We start from the raw sequence: 21321 nt of genomic DNA, 5'->3' as shown, positions 1-21321 counted from the left end.
TCTTTACAACCCACAGGAGAGACTTTCATCCCATCAGCTCAGGTTGGATTCGAGCCCAACCCCAATCTTCACTCTTATAGAATAATCCAACAGCCAGTGCACCAGGTACCAAAGAATACTTTAGTCTTTAACAACTAACCTCAAAGCAAAATGTCTCTCATCCCAAAGTACTGCCCCGTCACCACACTACACCCAGCTAACCTGCTCACAGGTGCACACAAGACTGGCCTGAAATAACCAGTACTTTCTCCCTTTTCGTTGAAGTGCATTAGTGTTGACTGAAGCTCTACATTCACGTGAGGAAAGCCTCCCCCGGCCCAGGGACATTCAGTTAATGGTTTTTCTTAAAACTTCCAACAGCAACAAGTCCAACTGAATAAAGGGAAGACTTTGGTTGCTCTGGCAATGTCGGGGGATCCACCATAACTTCAACTGACAGGGGACGGAACATCCCACAGAACGGTCTTACAGATCTGAAACTTGCGTTGAAATCCAATACAGAAAGATGCTCTCTCTCTCTAGATTGTTGGTTCTCTATAAAATAGCTCAGCTATTCAGCCTCAAATGGACAGCTCCAGAGGGCACGGACACCATCCAGTTCAGACTCTGGTAGTGCCCCGCTCTACAGGTATCTCCCGAGAGGCCATTAATGCTGCTTCTAGGTTGTCCAGAGGCCTCCTTCAATGGGATATGAAGGGCCCAATCTTCCCTCCTCCCCCAACTGCGAATGACTAACTCACCATATGGGAAAAGAAGTAGAATGAGTTACAGGGAGCTCTATGACCAAGTTGAGCTGCCAACAGGTAGCCTGCTTGTTGAGAGGTGTGCCAGTTAGCCCTGCATTTTGCTTGTTTTCTATTATCCCATTTGGATTGGAAAGCACTAAAATGTCAGTAAACTCAATGGGTAGAGGGCAATTATGCGTTTTGCGTGTACATATTTTCCACTTCCCCCAGAGTTCATGGTGGCCCTCTCCTTCCACCCACCCCAAAGCACGAGGGGAAGGGGGGCAGAAGCTGGGAGCAGCCCCCTTCCCTTCACCATTTAATTCCCCCTTCCCCTTGTCATGTATTTCCCTCTTCAATTGCCATCCATTCCCCCTTTTCACAGCCATCCATTTGCCCCCCTCCTTGGCCATTCATTTCCCCGTTTGCCTGCTTTCATCTGCCATCAATTCCTTGCTGCATGCTCAGTCTCTCTCCTGACCCAAGTCCGGCTGTTATTGTCAGAGTTGCTGCCTATAGTATACAGAGGCTGCAATCCCTGCTATTAGCGCTGGGAGCAGTGACCAGGCTGAGCGGAAATTTTCTTGGCAAACACTGACTCAGTGGCCAGTGATGTCAGTGTGAAACATTTCACCGTCTCTTGCCTCCCTCAGCTGAATGTTGCATTACTGCACTAGATACAGCTCGAGGTCAAAGTGGAGAGGCTGGGTCAGACAAGTCAAGGCTGCGCAGGAGACACACCTGCTGCTCACATGCAATATCCAGACCCTTTTTATCCCTCTACTTGGCTCTTCTCCTTTCCTGAAGGTACTTTCTAGGGTTTGGTTTAACAAGTAAGCGGCCCTTCTATCCCTCACTCAAGGGCCCATTCTTCATGTCTGAACCTTGATAGCGAGTATCAGGCTACTCAACTGTTGTATGCATCACAGTCAAGCCCAATCCGCTCTTCGCCCCGCTTCCGTACACTTGCAGTTTCCAGTAGGAGTCACTGGATAGTCATCAGCATCAGCACAGGCCCAGTGGGCATGGAGGCCAGTTGTGGCACCACTACTGCCACTCAACTAACTCAGCAGAAACTAGAAATTAAAGCGGAACCTTTCGGGCCTCTACGCCGCCGTTACCTGCGGCCACCAGTGGAGCCCTCCAAGAAGACCAGCTTCAGAACATCTGGCAACTGGGTACGACTGGAGGAGCCAGGAGGATTCTTTGACAAGTAAAAGGATACCATAAGGTCGAGTACCATGGTTCCCAAGCTGCCTACCAACCAGGGAAGATGATGCACCACGTAGTTACCCTCGCTCTGCCCTTTCCTTGGGATCTTCAGCAGCACACTCAGGCCATACGTAAGGTTCCCCAGAATCATCAGGGCAAAGAGGAAAAAGGAGATGCCTTCTGTGGACTGCCTACTTATCTGAGAAGAAAAATGTATAAAGTTTAATAAAAAAAAGCAAATACAGTACAAATAGCAGCACAAGAAATTCTTACTCTCCCTCCGCGCCCGAGTCTTGCTGGGTTTTGGGTGCTCTATACAGCTTCAGTACTGCACAGTGAGTTACCATCACTTCGATAACCTGGAACACTTACGTTTTTGCATATCTGAGGCAACCTGGATGCAAGGTAGAACACAGACGAAAGGGAGCCAATTGTAAATCCGATGATCTCTTGGATGGTAAACTGCTGCAAATTACAAAATTACAGACTAAATATAAAACATTTCAATACAAAACAAATAAAAGGGAGAATGAGGATTACAAATGCCTGTAGAACAGCAGCTGAGCTCTAGTTTTCTGCAACTGAAGTCTGAGATTTTGAATGGACTGGAAGTGGAGTTTCTACTGGAATCAGGAGGAAGAGGCGAGGGAGAGTGTGTTAAAATAGAAAAATAGGAGCAGGAGTAGGCCATTCGGCCCTTCGAGCCTGCTCCGCCATTCAATGTGATCATGGCTGATCCTCTATCTCAATACCATATTCCCGCTCTCTCCCCATACCCCTTGATGCCTTGCGTCTAGAAATCTATCTATCTCCTTCTTAAATATATTCAGTGACTTGGCCTCCACAGCCTTCTGTGATAGAGAATTCCACAGGTTCACCACCCTCTGAGTGAAGACATTTCTCCTCATCTCAGTCCTAAATGTTCTACCCGGTATCCTGAGACTGTGACCCCTCGTTCTAGACCCCCCAGCCAGGGGAAACATCCTTCCTGCATCCAGTCTGTCTAGCCCTGTCAGAATTTTATACATTTCAATGAGACCCCCTCTCATTCTTCTAAACTCTAGTGAATACAGGCCTAGTCGACCCAATCTCTCCTCATACGACAGTCCTGCCATCCCAGGAATCAGTCTGGTGAACCTTCACTGCACTCCCTCCATGGCAAGTATATCCTTTCTTAGGTAAGGAAACCAAAACTGCACACAGTACTCCAGGTGTGGTCTCACCAAGGCCCTGTACAACTGTAGTAATACATCCTTGCTCCTGTACTCAAATCCTCTTGCAATGAAGGCCAACATACCATCTGCCTTCCTAACTGCTTGCTGCACCTGCATCAAGCTTTCTAACTAACTGTTCAAAGGGTGTACATCTTAAATAAAATAAAAATAGAAAGCGGTGGAGCTATACAACAGCAGGTTAGTAGATTGGGGTTACATTAACGGACATATTTTGTGAGGAAGAATAAGTGGAGGAAATATGCACCAAGTATATATTTAAAAATGAACAAAGGAGCAGAGAGAGAACAGGAGTTCAGCGGCACAAATGTTTATAGAGCTTTTGTTCCCCAGTTGATAAAACGGTTATAAAAGCATACAAAGATCCTTGGCTTTATAAATAGGGCTATGGAGTTAAAAAAGCAAAGGAAATGGTAAACCTGTAGAAATCACTGATTAGGGCAGTTCAAATACTATGTTCAGTTTTGGGTGTCCTGCTTTAGGAATTCTGTCCAGACAATGGAGAGGGTGCAGAAGAGATTTACTCATAACTGAAGCCTCTCATTCCTGCTATGAGGAGTGTCATTAGAGCAGAGAAGGTTAAAGAGGAGATGTGATAGAGGTGTTCAAAATGGAGAGGTTTTGATAACTGAAAGCTTGGGAGAGTTAAGGCCCTGTATTGCCATCATTTCCCATCTCCTCAGTAAATTAGCCAAGAATTTACTTCCTCAATCCCCTACCCTTGAAAACTTGCACTTATTAAAGCCGGTGGGTGGGGGGCGGGGCGGTGGTGGCGGTGTATCCAAACTGCAGCTTGCTGGTCACATGCAGCCACTGAGCACTGGCAATTTGGCAGCCTAGGCAACTCAGTCCTTGTATTTCTTATTTACCGGGTTGTCCAGTTTGATGCTTTTGGGGTCTGGAGGTTTGCAACGCGCAGTTCTTAGCAGTTTTGACTCATTGGTGGATAAATCCTTAGTCAGAACACGGAGATCTGTTCGAATCAGCAGCCTCAAATATATGGGAACAGGAAAACTTTATACAGCTGGCTGAGATTCCATGATACACACCTAAACAACTCATGAAGGCAAAACGCCTGGATATCTTTGCCTTAAGGGATTTGTGTGGAACGAGATGCACTAGTGTGGACTGGGGCAGGCGGTATTTTTTGTGTAGAAGGTGATGGTTAAGTTAGAACTGACCTGGTTAGCAGACGAATAAGGCACAGCCAACAGAGAACGCCTAGTGAACCTCGGCATTTCTCTAATCGGAGACCGGAAATCATTGCCTGGTACCAAGGAGACAGTCATTCCAAGCATCATAAACACCACCACGACATTGATTGCAGTCGATGAATCTGTAAGAAATCACAGCTTTTGATTCTTTACACTTCTGAAACATTTTAGTTCTTAGTAGAAATTTGTAGCATTTGCTCATGGAACAGTGATGGTTAGTATAAAATAAAAACAGAAAATGCTGGAAATACTCAGCAGGTCAGGTAGCATCTGTGGAGCGCGAAACAGAGTTAATGCTTAATGCCGTTGACCTTTCATCAGAGCTGGAAAATGTTAAGAGATGTAATAGTTTTTAAGCAAGTGCAGAGGTAGGGAAAGGGGGGGTGGGGAGGAAAGAACAAAAGGGAAGGGTTGTGATAGGGTAGAAGACAAGAGTGATTAAATGACAAGGGACGATAGTGCAAGGCAAAAGGGGATGGTAAAGGGACAAGTAAAGAAACAAAAGATGAGTTTAGAGGAACTATAAATGGCGACAGCAGAATCATTACCAACAGCTGCTGTCCAAAAAAATGGGAGCTGTGGTTATGGTCTGAAATTGTTGAACTCAATGTAGATTGTAGGGTTGTAAAGTATCCAATCAAAAGGTGACATGCTATTCCTCGAGCCCCATTAGAACAGTGTAGGAGGCCGAGGACAAAGAGGTCAGAGTGTCAAATTGGCAGAGGAGAATTAAAATGGCAAGCGGCCGGAAGCTCAGAGTCACACTTGCGGACTGAACGAAGGTGTTCAACAAAGCGAACACCCAATTTGCGTTCGGTCTTCCCAATGTAGAGGAGGCCACATCGTGAGCAGCACTCCCACCTTGACCTCTCTGTCCTCAGCCTCCTACACTGTTTTAATGAAGCTCGAGGAACAGCACCTCAATCTTTCGATCGGAAGGGTCGGGTCAGTGAAAGATCGTGGCTCGGGGGGAGTGGGGGGGTGGGGTGACAGAGCAGGTAAGTGGAAAGGCACTTGAAACGCACTTACCTGCTGGATCCAGATCCAGCAGTCCTCGTCTCCCTTTAGCTGGTGGGTTTCCCCGAGGCCCGGAAAACCTGGCCGACCAGGGTGAAATTTAAAATGGAGATTAAATCTGAGGCACACAGCCTCATTATAATATTTAAATGACCAACCCTCCTCCTGTTCTCCTCCCCCCCCCCCCACCCCACCCCCACTGTTAAAATCGGAAGTGGGCGGGTTGGAGTTGGGTTTGAGATTTTTAAATATTTTTACATCCCATTCAACCTAAAACCACCCATTTTGGGGGGGCGGGGGGGGTTAAAATTCCCACTACGTCTCTGCACAGTTCAATAGCCATGAATTTGGGCAGCAAATTTAAAATTGTAGCACTTCTTCCAAATGACACTCCAACCCAACACAATTGGTGCAATCATTTTTGGCCGGGAGTCTGGGAGCATGCTTCCCTGGAAAAGTTTGAATTTTAACATTGAAATGGTAGAGTCTGGTTAACTTTTGACACTTTTCCCCCTAATAATTGACAACAAAAGCTAGGGAAAAATAAATGACATTTGGATTTATCCATTCTCAAGAGACCATCCAGTCCATCATTTCCCCAATAGATACCTCAAGTCAGTTTTCTCTTCCCTCTTTACAGAGGCGATCCGCTCCCTCTAACCATCACACTCCCCCTTCCAACCACATTAACAAGGGCACTCTCTCGGACCCATTTCTGACAATTAACAAGGGGTCTCCCCACACTCTGATCACCGTCCCAGTTAACAGTGGCCAGGCCAATCTCCTTTTAACCTCCTTCTCCCCCATTGCCCCCACCCCCCCATTCCTGCTCCACCAGTAGTGAAATGCTACTCTGAGCAGGAATTCTCACGATAGTCTTACATGATCAAACAGCAGGAGCTCAGAGAGTGGAGAGTCACAGTGACAAGTGAGGCAGGGAACAAAGCTCATTTTCGGCCCTTTGGCTACTTAAAAGTGGACACACATTCTGTAAGTGGACACACATTCTGTACGCCAGGCTGCGGCCATACCAATGGCAACTGTGTCTCTGGCATGAAAATTACATAACATCTGCATACTTTTTGGAAAGATAGGCATAATATAGGGTGGGGAGAATGGTACAACTAGCGTCAGCATCCCAGGCCGAGGAGGAACAAAGAAAAATCAACCAAGCTTCCAGCTTCTGATCATCATCTAATGACTCCTGCTGGGGCGTGCCTGCAGATACCAGGTGAGGGTAGGATCAGACTCCCCCCCGCCCCCGATCAAATACTCTACCAACACATTTTGCCTAGGCTCAAGCATGAAGCATGGGTATTTTTGTGGAGAGGTACCACCAACGCTGCCTCCGCAAGATCCTGCAAATCCATTGGCAGGATAGGCGCACCAATGTCAGTGTTCTTGCTCAGGCCAACATCCCCAGCATCGAAGCTTTGACCACACTCAATCAGCTCCGATGGACGGGTCACATTGTCCATATGCCCGATACGAGAATCCCAAAACAAGCGCACTACTTGGAGCTCCGGCACGGCAAGAGAGCCCTAGGTGGGCAGAGGAAATGCTTCAAGGACACCCTCAAAGCCTCCTTGAAAAAGTGTAACATCCCCACTGACACCTGGGAATCCCAGGCCCAAGACCGCACAAAGTGGAGGAGAAGCATCCGGGAAGGCGCCGAACACCTCGAGTCTCTTCGCCGGGAGCAAGCGGAAGCCAAGCGCAGGCAGCGCACGTCAACCCAAGCACCCCACCCACCTGCCCCTTCAACCACCGTCTGCCCCACCTGTGACAGAGACTGTAGGTCCCGCATTGGACTCATCAGTCGCCTGCGAACTCATTTCTAGTGTAAAAGCAAGTCATCCTCGGTTCTGAGGGACTGCCTAAGAAGAAGGGGTATCAGAGCACTGCCATCATCTGTGGAACCGTACTGCAGCAACAGTCAGGAGGGGAAATGGAAGCTACTTTATTGGCAGTAATTTTCCCAACTAAGCTCGAGCCCCAATTCGATATCCAACAGGGCTGCAGTGGCGAGAACGTGTCGTCAAATAACATAACAGATATTTAATTTGCAAAACCCAAAAATTCAGTATTGCGCCCAGTGAAAGGATGCCAAGTGTAGCTATCACACCAATGCACAGGCACGATGGGCCGAATGGCCTCCTTCTGTGCTGTATCATTCCATGAATGCATATACTGTGTATGCCTGGCTGCGCCCAAACCACGAGCAACTATATCTATGGAAGTACATGAAAAATTACTCAGGCTTGGCATACTTCTTGGGGCGATAGGCATGAGAGACACAGAGAGATTCTGGCACAGGGCCTCAAAGAACACCTCTAAATTCTAGTTAGCAAAGAGTCACTCACATTGTCTGGACTGGTTCTTCAGCTTATAATAAGCATACATTGAGACCATCACCAGGTCCACCATGACATAATACACAGCGGTGTAAGTCTGAAAGAGCAAGCAACAGCGGTAGCGATATGACAGGCAACAACTAATTAAAATAATTCACTTCACTAAAGGAAAGCTATCAGCAAAATAGATTCTTTAAAAGAGTCTGTAAAAATGGTCAGACTCAAGGGTAGTGCTGGCGTCTGGTTAGAAATTGAATCAAAACTGTCCCAATGCCTCCGTGCATAAATCACTGGTAGTGAGCTATTGAGCTACACTGACCAGATGATCCAGATACGACCCCTGGTCTGTGTGGAGTCAGCTGATCTCAGTTTTCAGGTGGTTTGTGGGGGGCGGGGGGGGGGGGGCGAAGAGAGGGAGAGGAAGAGGCTACATTTGGCCTTCTGGTCTGTATTGTTCAGTTTCACACAGGGGTGTGCAACAGCCAATAATGATACTGATCTGGCTGGTTGTCTTCCAAGTGAGAGGCAGAGATCCATCATGTGGCCAGCGATGCAGTGGAATAGGATTCTACAAGTGACTCCTCCGACAATTGTATTCTCTCTCTCTCTCTCTCTCTCTCTCTCTCTCTCCCTGGCTGGAACCAATGGAATGCTTTAAAATTGAATCTTATTGGGTCTAGAGAATCCCAAACTAACAGCTCCCGAGAGATTTAATTGCACAAGGTACATTAATCGTTATGATACTGATTCACAATCCCATAATACCAGCTTAACTAGGGTCATTTAGTGGAGCTACCCCAGGTCCACTCAACACGAATTGGTGCACAATGCAAAACCAACCTGAGGAGGGTCCTGTGATTCAGGTTGTTTGTTACAGAGCAAAAGTCACCTTGCAGTCACATTCAGTATTGATCCAATCTTCCAACAGATAGTCTAACTGCGGTATCAAAGAATTCCTTGCATACAATACCACCATGGAAGGTTACTGTGTGAAGACTGCTTACCTGCAACGGCAACTGCTGAGCTAGGAAAGCACCAAGAAAATTGGAACAGTCACCTCCAAGCCATCCCAACAGGAACCAGATTGACACAGCTTGGTCCATGTTTCCATTCTTACAGGAATTGTAACACTGCCTAAATTAAAATTAACTCAAGTTAAAAACCGTTTCATTAAAACCTTTATAAAAGGAAAATTGTAGACATCTCTTCCATCTGCCACCCCAACACAACACCCATTTTTGGATGGTGGGGAGAGGGCGTCTGGTAGCATGCTCCCCTGGCAAACTGATCATTTTAACATTGTAATGGTACATTCTGGTTCACTTTTGACACTTATCACCTCAATTTTTTTAACATTGAAAAGGCTAGAAAAAAAATTAATGACATTTGGATTTTATCCATTTTCAAGAGGCCATCCAGATCATCATTTCCCCTATGGCTACCTCGAGTCGCTCTACGCTCCCCTCTTCACAGAGGATCACCCTTCCCCATCAACCACATTAACAGGGACGATCTCTGAACTCCCTTGGTGTTTTTTCTGGGCATAGCTATCTAAGGTATAGAAACTGGCAACTAGACTACCATCTACAAAACCACACACTTAAATTTTAAGTTACCAAAGAACAGAAAGTAGTTGTTTCCACACTAATAAGGAAGTATTTGTTCTAGCATGAAACTTCCGAAGTTTTTTTTGTGGGTGGTAGGGGAAAAGAGGAGAATATCAAGAGACTTTTTAAAATAAAAATGGCTTTGTTCGATTTTCTTTTAAAGTGGGCTCGACTGGACACAATGGGGTCGATTTTCATTGACCCGTGGAGTCGGGATTGGAGGCGTGCGGGGGGGTTAAAGTCCCGAATTCGGGGGTCCCGACACCATCCCGCCTCCATGTAAGTTTCAAAGGAGGCGGGTACCCACCTACCCGAGGCAGGAAGGGATTAGTGCCAATTAACTGCCTGTTAACAGGTAGTTAACAGGCAGTTTTTAGCCTAATCCCTATAAGCTTGAAGTGTGGGATTCCCGACGGCTCCAAACCACGCCAAGTTAGAGGAGGCGAGGCGGACCGTCGGGTTGAAGGACTTGGAGAGGTCGAGATGTCGGTGTTCAGGTGAGTGATAGGTGCATGAGTGCAAAGGTAAGTGTGTTTGGTGTGTCTAAAGTGATTAAAGAAGTTTAAATTACCTGTACTTACCTGTTCAGCCTTCCTTCCTCTAGGTTTCAGAAGTCCATCATCTAACCGGCACAGAAAGCAGAATGGCTGCGATCTGTCAAAAGTGACAGCCTGCAGCTTTCTGTGCCGGTGAGATTTCTAACTGAGTCTGTGTAGAAGGACTCAGGTTAGAAGTAAGACTGTCAGTGTTTGACAGCTTCAAACAGCTGTCAAATGCTGATATTTCATCTGTCAAAACGTCTTGACAGATGAAATTTCAGTCTGTGATGTCACCTGTTGCCGGGTAGCCCTTAATTGGCCTGCTGAGCCCGCTGGGCGGGCTCAACAAGGTCAATCAAGTTAAAATCGCGTGGATTGGCCGCATCTCGATGGAGGCGGGATTACAACCCCGAAAGTTGTAGTCCCGCCTCCTTCCCGAGTTCTGAATGAAAATCACCTCCAATGAATGCAGCAAATCCTGGCTGACCGATTTTAAAGAGAATTGGCTCCTAATAAAATGCTCCTGGTGCAGGTGATGGTCAACTTCATTCCTTCAGGTAATTTTTTGTGACATCGGTTAAGGCGTAGTCACAAAAAGGCAAGCATGTCCCATACAGCAGGGCAACATGTAACCAGGAAGTCCGATATACGAGCGATGAAACCATTATAGCAGACAGAGAAACCATGCTGAGGAGAGAATGGAATAATTGCCCCTTTAATAGTTAACCTGTGGATTTTAAATTTCCCATTTATAGGGGTTTTGATTGATGGAGTAAATAGGGAGAAACTGTTTCAACTGGCAGGAGTGTCAGTGAACAGAGGACACAGATTTAAGGTAATTTGGCAAAAGAACCAGAGGTGAAATAAGGAGATTTTTTTTATGCAGTAAGTTATGATGATCTGGAATGCACTGCCTGAAAGGGCAGTGGAAGCAGATTCAATAGTAACATTCAAAATGGAATTGGATAAATACTTGAAAAGGAAGAAAATTGTAGAGTTATGGGGAAAGAGCAGGGGAGTGGGACTAATTGGACAGCTCTTTCAAAGATGGGCCAAATGGCCTCCTTCGGTGCCGTATGACTCTATAATATAGTAGGTCACTGATTACAATATGTTACAAATAGCAAGCTTATAAACCAGGGTTTGAGGAAGAATCGTGCAAACTTGGCAAAGACATCCCAGCCCAGAAAACAAAAGTCACATACTGCCAGCATTAAGAACCAGGAATGTCCAAATGTTCCTGATGCCCGTTGATAAATATGCCTGGTATGGTGCTGATCCATGTGGACTAACAAGGTTCCAGATTCAGTCCCAAGTATGTGTTTTTTCTTTAAATCATTCTCAGAATTTGGGCATCACTGGCAAGGACATCAATTATCCATCTTTGGTTGTCCTGAGGTGGGGGGGCCACCTTCTTCTTGAAAGACTCCAGAGGTTTGCTACAATGGAGTAGCTTGCTAGGCCACAAGGGGGCAGTTAAGAGTCAACCACACTGGTGTCGGACTGGTGTCATATAGGCCAGACCAGTTAACGCCTGCAGATTTTCTTCCCTAAAGGACATTCATGAACAGTTGGGTTTTTACGACAATCCAACAGCTTCATGGTCACTTTTACTGAGACCAGCTTTTACTTTTCCAGCTCTTTAAACTGAGCCAGGTATTTGGAAGCGGAAGAAAAAGAGCAAGGGCTCCCACTTCTGATTGCTATCCAGTCCACCCGAGTGAACACCGAGTGAGGGCAGGGCCAGGGTACAACTGGTGATGTTACCCAGGGTTGAATAGCCTGTCTGACATGTACTATCTAAACTCACGCATGAAGAATGGCCACTTGGGCAAGGTGCTGGTGCCCAGCTGGTAGCTGTGGAACCCACAGCCCAGAAAGAGTGATTTGCGAGAAAGAGTGAGCGTTTTCAGGAGGGAAGAGGAGAAGATTTGCGAGGGAAAAACAACACACACACAGACAGGTATAAACGAGACTTTGTGGTGGAAATAATGGGGAAAACTGACGGTAAAAATGAACTGAAACTTACAATTCATATCGATGCAAGTTAAAGTTTACTTTATTTCCTCATTCTGGTTAGTCACTTGGCTTTTGCTAAACTAACCACACATCAATGTTGCTGAATCAATGGTTTGCATTTCTCTATTTTATCTCCAAAGCTATAGAATGAGTCAGATATATTCATGGTGTTTTAGACTACCACAATCAATAGATCCCCATTTCAGGACAGCACTAACCATTTATAGCTATGTAGCAAAGTAGAAGGTTAAAGGGTGATTTGATCTAAGCTTAAGATATTAAGGGGAACTGCTAGGGTAGCCAAGGTAGAGAGAAATTGGAAAGACTAGGACTGGGGTGGGGTGGGGGCGGGTATAGTCTAAAAATTACAGCCAGGCCTTTCAGGAGTGAGGTTAGGAAATACTTCTACACGCAAAGGGTGGTAGAAGTTTGGAACTCTCTTCTGCAAACGGTAGTTGATGCTAGATCCAATTGTTAATTTTAAATCAGAGATTGATAGGTTTTTGTTATCCAAAGGTATTAAGGGGTATGGGGCAAAAGCGGGTATATGGAGTTAGGTCACAGATCAGCCATAATCTCATTGAATGACGGAACAGGCTCGAGGGGCTGAATGGCCTCCTCCTGTTCTTTATGTTCCTATAAAGTAGAACAGGAACACATACTCATTTAGTTCAATCCATTACTCAGTAAGTAAATACATCGTATATGATGGCTGATGGCGAGGCTTGCTTAGTCAATAAACAGTGGAGTCATAGACCAGGAACATCCCAAGTTCAATCCCCAGGCTGCCACGAGAGAATCGGAACCAACAAGGAGTCGGCATCTTCAGAAGGGAAAGGCAAAAAAATAAGAAACTCACAAAATGTATGAGTGTTCTCATGTTGTCCTGTACCATTAGACCCCAGACAATGTTCATCAACCAAAAGAGATCTAAAAGCAGAACATCGTAGAGAGCAAACTCAAACCTTTTGTTCTTATTCAGGGACAAACACCTTCTGTCAAAACCAGATCAGAACATTTGGAATGGAAGGTGGGGATGAAGAGGAGGTCCAGCTTTCCCTCTTTATAGCTCAAAGTACGTTTGACTTTTCAAAATCCGATTAGGGATGCCATAGAAATATGCATGTCATTGAAAGTATTCATAGATACATATATTTCCCGGTGGTCGAGGGGGAACTCAACGTTTAGCGGATGGGCTGAATTATGAGTAGCAAAAGGAGTCCAGGAAAGTGTACTTACGGGAAAGCAGACATCATGAAACAGATGACGGAGAATAACCCCAGCGCAACACTTGCCATGTCCCTGCTGTCTTTGGTGCACGTCTGGAGAATATTCCAAACGATCAGGGAGCCATTCGGGCAATCGGTGGTAAAATTGCCCGTGAAGTGCAGCGGAGTGAGGATGAAGCCCGGCATCATTTACTCAGTGTTGCTGGAGGATGTCTGATTTACAATTCCGCTTTCGGCAGCAACAGCCCAGCGAACACTGGCGAGGACAGAAACAGATTGAAAGTAATCAAGAAACAGCAAATTAAACACTGAAGAAAGAAGCTAATACATTAACGCCAAGACCAGCGGCAGTCTCGTCTCTGCTCTGTGCCGTGAGCGGTACTTTGGTGAAAGGACAGAACGAAAAACAATCCCTTATGACAGCCAAATTTCTAAGACAGATAGCGAGCTGATTTGCGAGAACAAGAGGTGGCTGCAACAGGGAAATGCAGAATCTGATGTTCAGATCGCTACACAAATCATCAACCTGTCCTTTCTCGTCATTAATGGGTTGGCTTTGTACTGAGCTGCTTCCAGCTGCTTTGATAATAGTAAAAATTTAAAAAATTTGCATCTGATCAGTTTTACCGACTTCCTAAATCGTCCAAAGGGGTCTGAAACAGTTTCAATCTTCAAATCTACAATAGGAGCAGAAAAAAGAGTCTCGCTTGACAAACCAGCTGCTTACACACGGCCCCCTCTCTCTCCTTTTACCCCCATTAATACTGAGAATCAAGAGACAGATCCCCGTTGAATTAGCAGCCGCCAGAACACAGTGAAGAAGCTCTCACCCCTCCAGCACTCGCTGACGTTGACGCCACGGGCAGCCCGAACTCAGGGTCATGTGACAAGTCAGGTGACAGGTCAAGTCACGAGGGAGAACGCGGCGTCTGTGACGCCATCGGGCGATGGTGCTTGGAGTTCCAGGGTTATCCATGTGCTCATGGTCTGGAGAGAGGAGGAAAGGATGTTTCATTTTTAAACCAATTAACAGAGACTGTAGGTCCCGCATTGGACTCATCAGTCACCTGAGAACTCATTTTTAGTGTGGAAGCAAGTTATCCTTGGTTCCGAGGGACTGCCTAAGAAGAAGAAGAATCTATTATGCTGTTTTGGGGAGCCAGGAGTGAGTGAGGAGATGGGTTTCAGGGGGGAACCTCTTAAATACATGGACAGTGCACAAAAAGTCCATTTTCTTCATAGTTAATTCCTGGTGCCAGAAACTAAATTGACAAATAGATTGCAACCATTTTGCACTGTACATCACGAAACAATTGTCTTCAGCGCTCTGCCCCCACCCCTAATCATCATTCCGAACTGGTAAAAGTAGGGCGACCATACGTCCCCGTTTTCTGGGGACAGTCCTCGGATGAAGTACCGTGTCCCCCGGGCAAACAATGTCCCTGGTTCACAAAACTCGTCCCCCAATATAGCCATATTCATTGGAATATATGCATATCATACCATGAGACATAATCACAGTTTCAGGTCAATGGACTGAAGAGTGTTATTGTATTATTTATAAAGAGTGTCTGAGTGCGCTTCAATAGTGATACCCACCCTGCTGTATGCCTCAGAGACATGGACCATGTACAGCAGGCACCTCAAAGCACTGGAGAGGTACCACCAACGCTGCCTCCGCAAGATCCTGCAAATCCATTGGCAGGATAGGCGCACCAACATCAGTGTTCTTGCTCAGGCCAACATCCCCAGCATCGAAGCTTTGACCACGCTCAATCAGCTCCGATGGACGGGTCACATTGTCCGCATGCCCGATACGAGACTCCCAAAACAAGCGCTCTATTCGGAGCTCCGGCACGGCAAGAGAGCCCCAGGTGGGCAGAGGAAACGCTTCAAGGACACCCTCAAAGCCTCCTTGAAAAAGTGTAACATCCCCACCGACACCTGGGAATCCCTGGCCCAAGACCGCACAAAGTGGAGGAGAAGCATCCGGGAAGGCGCCGAACACCTCGAGTCTCTTCGCCGGGAGCAAGCAGAAGCCAAGTGCAGGCAGCGCAAGGAGCGCACGTCAACCCAAGCACCCCACCCACCCGCCCCTTCAACCACCGTCTGCCCCACCTGTGACAGAGACTGTAGGTCCCGCATTGGACTCATCAGTCACCTACGAACTCATTTTTAATGTGGATACAAGTCATCCTCGGTTCCGAGGGACTGCCCAAGAAGAAGTGTGACGTCACATCCGCAGTAATTATATGCACATTTGTTTTTGCATTTGTAGTTTATATGTGCAACTGTTAAAACATAGGCTGCTAAACAATTTTGCCTCGCTATGCTGCGCAGCCTACATTTTCTGTCCTGACTACTTTGCTGTGCTCCTCCCCTGTGTGTCCCTGGTTTAGAAAATATGGTCACCCTAGGTAAACGGTGGCCACCATATCGTGCTCTCATCTTTAGGTCTCAGTTGGTCACACTCTCACTTCTCCATCTATGGTTGTGGGTTCAAAGCCTTTTAGCTAAGATGAAGTGTAGTATCACACCCCAGTAATGGGGTGGTGATGGTCCCCCCCAGCTATGGGGTGGTGTAAAAGAAAAAAAAACCTTAATTAAGGGGTGAAAAAAAAAATATCTTAGGCTGAGACTCCAGTGCATTACCAAGGGCATTATGTATTGTTGGAGGTGCCATCGTTCAAATTAGACATTAAACTGAGATTCTGTCTACCTGTTCTGGTGATTAAAGATCCCATGGTGCAATTTGAAGAAGAGTGGATTAGTTAGTCAGGTGTCCTGGACAAAATTCCTCCCTTGATCAACATTATCTAAAACAAATTAACTGGTTATCTCATTGCTATTTGTGGGACATTGCTATGTGCAAAATGGCTTCTGTTGTCTACATAATCACAGTCATCATACTTCAAAGGAATTCTTTGTATGTTAATTGATTTGGGACATTTCTGAAAGATATGACAAGATACTGTATAAATGCATCTTTGTCAAGCATTCAATCTCTCCCTCGGAGAGGGGGGAATGGGAAACCAGGAAGGTAAGCGAGGGAAACAACAGACCAGGAGGATTAGAGAAAGGAGCAGAAGACTGAGAGAGGGGTGAATGGAAGATCGAGAGCCTAAAACTGGGAGTTTGTAAGAAGCATTGGCTGGAGGCTGGGAGTCCGAGAGAAGGGAATGGGAGTCTTGCCCGAAAGGGAGAGTCATAAGTAGCACTGATTTCAGAACACACAGGAGAGTGGGACCATGCCAAAAGCAGTACTACCCACCCCAATAACTTGCATATAAGACAACTTACTTTCAACCCCTACACAATGACCTATATTTCTAACCTTATACACTTGTCATTTCTTTTGGGAAACAGAGTTAATGATACTCAGGAGAAGTGTTTACATATAGCAGAAAAGAGAGGGTCACCTGAGTTCTGAAGAGGGGTCAGTACTTAAACATTAATCTATTTTTTCTCTTTCAAGATATTTTTATTATTATTATATAAGAGTCCAGCTGACAGGGGTATTAGGTCTCCTCCGCCCCCCCCCCCCACATGTGCATACCATAGTATAAATACCCCCATGCTAGGGTTTCTGATGGCATTGATAAGAATGTGTTATTGGATTAAGGGACTGGTTTCACTGAAGTAAATACAGGGGACTGGTTCACTGCATTTCTACTGATGTAGCAACTGGATTTCCGCAATCCACAGTGGAGGCAGTAAGGGGAGGATGGACAGTAATAAAGGGCAGAGGAGAGGTGAATAAAGAGTAGGGGAAGAAACAATGTATGTCAATGAAGGGGGCAATGGTTGGTAAGGGAATAGAAACATAGAAACAGAAGATAGGAGCAGGAGTAGGCCATTCGGCCCCTCGAGCCTACTCCGCCATTCAAAGAGATCATGGCTGATCATCCAAACTCAGTACCCTGTCCCTGCCTTCTCTCCATATCCCTTGATCCCTTTAGCCTTAAGAAATAGATCTAACTCCTTCTTGAATATATTTAATGAATTGGCCTCAACTGCCTTCTGTGGTAGAGAATTCCACAGGTTCACCACTCTCTGGGTGAAGAAATTCCTCCTCATCTCTGTCCTAAATGGCTTACCCCTTATCTTTAGACCGTGACCCCTGGTTCTGGACTCCCCCGCCATCGGGAACATCCTTCCTGCATCTAGTCTGTCTAGTCCTGTTAGAATTTTAAAAGTTTCAATGAGATCTCATTCTTCTAAACTCCAGCGAGTATAAGCCTAATCGACCCAATCTCTCCTCATACGTCATTCCTGCCATCCCAGGTATCAGTCTGGTGAATCTTCGCTGCACTCCCTCCATGGCAAGAACATCCTTCCTCAGATAAGGTGACCAAAACTGCACACAATACTCAAGGTGTGGTCTCACCAAGGCCCTGTACAACTGCAGCAAGACATCCTTGTTCCTGTACGTGAACCCTCTCGCTACGAAGGCCAACATACCATTTGCCTTCTTAACCGCCTGCTGCACCTGCATGCTTACCTTCAGCGACTGGTGCACAAGGACACCCAGGTCTCGTTGCACTTCCCCTTCTCCCAATCTATTGCCATTCAGATAATAATCTGCCTTCCTGTTTTTGCCACCAAAGTGGATAACCTCACATTTATCCACATTATACTGCATTTGCCATGCATCTGCCCAATCACCCAACCTGTCCAAATCATACTGGAGTTTCTCGGCATCCTCCTCACAGCACACACGCCCACCCAGCTTTGTGTCGTCTGCAAACTTGGAGATATTACATCTAGTTCCCTCGTCTAGATCATTTCTATATATTTTGTGAATAGCTGGGGTCCTAGCACCGATCCCTGCGGTACCCCACTAGTCACTGCCTGCCACTCGAAAAAAGACCCGTTTATTCCAACTTTTTGCTTCCTGTCTGCCAACCAGTTCTCTATCCAAGTCAGTACCTTGCCCCCAATCCCATGTGCTTTAACTTTACACGCTAATCTCTTATGCGGGTGATATACCTATCAATTCATTCCATGAAAAGCGACGAGTTAAGATAGTAACTATAGGTTTTTATTGGCTAAATAACAGAGCCCACCCTCGTGGGTGATCGGTTCCAACAAGGAAGAATACTAGCCAATCAGTCACCTTTATACCTGGGCAAGCAGGCGGAGCCATGGGCGGAGTCAGCTGAGGTATGCCTAGGTATAACAGTGTGCGTGGCAAGAGGTAACCTTGTGTAGTGATAACAACAGTGTAAACAGTGATAACAACAGTGTAACAATAGTGAACGGTTGTGAACGATAACAGTGGTTTACCACAGCGGGACCTTATCGAAAGCCTTCTGAAAGTCCAAATATACCACATCCACTGGTTCTCCCTTATCTATTCTACCAGTTACATCCTCAAAAAATTCCAGTAGATTAGTCAAGCACGATTTACCTTTTGTAAATCCATGTTGACTTTGTCCGATCCTGTCACTGTTTTCCAAGTGCTCTGCTATTACATCTTTTATTGGAGGTGAATTTGGATGGCATTGAAGGAGCAACGGATGGGGAGAGGGGAGGGACCATGATGTATATGAAGGGGAGGGGCTGGGATGGGCAATGAAGAGAGAAGGAAATTAATGGCAATGAAAGGAAGAGGGAAAATTAAGGAGTGAGGGAAAGAAGAGTGCCAGCATTCACTGGGAGAGGGGTAGAGTGTAATTTTTAATGGAAGGTGGGGTGAAGAAGAGTGCCAGCTTTAACTGAGGGTGGGGGAAGATTGCCAACACTAATGGGGTGATGGAAAATGGCTACCAGCTTTAAATAAGTTAGAGTGGGCAGAGGGCATCAGGTTGAATTGAGAGTGGGAGACGAGTGCCACTATGACCTGGTGGTGGGGGGTTGAGAGTGTCTCTAAAAAAGTGAGGAGTTGGATGGGGTAAAGTTTTTTGCAGGGGGAGGGAAGAGCAGATGTGGAAATCTCACTGTTGAGGTAACTTTTTGGCAATATGGTGATCAGGTTGATATGCTGAAAATCCAAAAGTCATAGTTTTCTTTTATGAGCTAAAAAACTAATTGTGTGAACTATAGAAGTGGTTGAAACTAATCAGAATGCACAATTTGTAATGTAAAACTTCAAAATTTTCCATGGGAGTATGAACCCTAGGACTCCCCTCCTTAAAGAAACGCACCACCAATTTTGTGTTTTCAACATTTGGATTTCTCCCTTGAGACTTTCAGGTACTTGCGTTTATTTTCCCAACCAATACAAGCAAAGGAATAAAAACAGAAAATGCTGTAAACACTCAGCAGGCCAGGCAGCATCGGTGGAGAGAGAAACAGAGTTAACGTTTCAGGTTGATGACCTTTCATCAGAACTGGAAGAAGTTAAGAGTTTATAAACAAGTACAGAGCTGGGGGAAAGGGGGGGGGGGAGGGAGGGAAAAGGGAAAAGGGAAGGGGAAGGGAAATGGGGGAGAACAGAAAACAAAAGGGAAGGTCTGTGATAGGGTGGAGAGATTAAGTGACAAAAGGGATGATGGGGCAAGGCCAAAGTGGGTGTTAATGGGACCATAAAGAAACAAAAGATGGGTCCGGAAGAGGTGTAAAGCAAAAGAATGTTGGGTAGATTGACTTCTTATGTTACCAATTTTGTGTAACTGACTATTTTCACTTATCATAGGCTTTCACAGGGGGTTGTTCTTGACTTGTGCGCTTTTTGGGCACTCTGTTCACTATTTTTCAAGCTGTTTGTCGCCTTTTTCCAATTTTCTAGATTGACCTGTCCAATTTTGTGTAACTACTTATTTTTACTTGTGTATAGGCTTGCATAAGGGATGTTCTTGAGTTGTTTTTGAAGCTGTTGGTGACCCTCTTTCCCAATTTTCTAGGCTGGCCTGCATGTTAAAGTGCCTGGCAACAAGATAGTGGGGCAGATTTTGCGGTCGGCGGCGTACCTACAGAGTACACCGCCGGCATCCAAATAGAATATGAACTTAACTGATGGGGACCCTCCTTCGCGAACTTGCTCTCAGACGCTGCGTACTCAAGGGCAGCATAAAGGCCCATGGATCCCAGAGGCGCAGCGTGTGCGGAAGTGTACCTGGAATCATGTGGGCCTGGTGCTCCAAACCAGCATCAGGCTTTTACAGTTAAATAAAGTTACAGAATAAGGCGAGAAAGGAAGGTGCTTTTATATATAGTGGGGGGGGGGGGGTGGGGGGGGGGGGGGGGGGGGAGAATGCAAATTGATATTAGATTTTTTTCTTTTCATTAATTAAACTGTATTACAGTGAATTATACCATATTTTATACCAAATTCTAACAGGACTAGACAGACTAGATGCAGGAAGGATGTTCCCGATGGCGGGGGAGTCCAGAACCAGGGGTCACAGTCTAAGGATAAGGGGTAAGCCATTTAGGACAGAGATGAGGAGGAATTTCTTCACCCAGAGAGTGGTGAATCTGTGGAATTTTCTACCACAGAAGGAAGTTGAGGCCAATTCATTAAATATATTCAAGGAGTTAGATCTATTTCTTAAGGCTAAAGGTATCAAGGGATATGGGGAGAAGGCAGGGACAGGGTACTGAATTTGGATGATCAGCCATGATCTCATTGAATGGCGGAGCAGGCTCGAGGGGCCGAATGGCCTACTCCTGCTCCTATCTTCAATGTTTCTATTTTCTATATTTATTCAAGATATCAAATTATATTAAAATGAAAAAAAACTTTTGATAAATTTAAAAAAAAACACTCCTTAAAACATTTTAGCTATTGCTGAACCACCCTGGCTGGATGCAAACCCTTCAACATTAATGCAGCTTCGTTAATCATCACAAATAACTTGCAAAAGTACAGAAAGGGGGTTCCTTTCGAAGTGAAACAGGCTCCTGGGCCTGCGTTCGCTAACCGTAACATTTTCGTCTGTAATTGCTGGGCCGTGGGCAATAAGCCCAACTTTGCGCCAGCAATGAGTATTTTCCCGTCGGTGCGGGCCATCGTAACTTGACAGATGGCAAGTTTGGGATTTTGCGGCCAATTTGAAAGGCCTACTCTGAGAGTACACCGCTTTACCCACGGCAAAACCTGCCCCATTACCTTGGAACAGGATGAAGCCGTTTTCATGTTCCTTCTTTTTGTTGTGCCTTGGGGGCGAGATGCTGCTAAAAATAAAGCTGTTGTTGTTTGCTTGTGACGAGCTGCCAGGCTCTGAGCCAG

General features: G+C 45.8%; 1 protein-coding gene across 1 annotated transcript in view; it reads right to left on the bottom strand.

Moving 5' to 3' along the window:
* Positions 1-21308, bottom strand: part of slc66a1 (solute carrier family 66 member 1) — a 29127-nt gene extending 7819 nt beyond the window's left edge. The window contains exons 1-7 of the mRNA XM_085967040.1: positions 21202-21308; positions 13159-13404; positions 8759-8888; positions 7764-7851; positions 4351-4505; positions 2310-2402; positions 1951-2136 (exon numbers count right to left, since the gene is read on the bottom strand). Coding sequence (XP_085823166.1) covers positions 1951-2136; positions 2310-2402; positions 4351-4505; positions 7764-7851; positions 8759-8888; positions 13159-13337 — 831 coding nt within the window. The 5' untranslated portion in view covers positions 13338-13404; positions 21202-21308. The remainder of the gene's footprint in view (positions 1-1950; positions 2137-2309; positions 2403-4350; positions 4506-7763; positions 7852-8758; positions 8889-13158; positions 13405-21201) is intronic.
* Positions 21309-21321: the final 13 nt, after the last annotated feature.

This window comes from Somniosus microcephalus, chromosome 25 (genome assembly GCF_052327205.1).
Source record: "Somniosus microcephalus isolate GS21.2 chromosome 25, FLI_Smic_1.0, whole genome shotgun sequence".
NCBI classification, from domain to species: domain Eukaryota; kingdom Metazoa; phylum Chordata; class Chondrichthyes; order Squaliformes; family Somniosidae; genus Somniosus; species Somniosus microcephalus.
The sequence above is the reverse complement of the archived record's forward strand: the minus strand, read 5'-3'. Positions and strand labels throughout refer to the sequence as shown.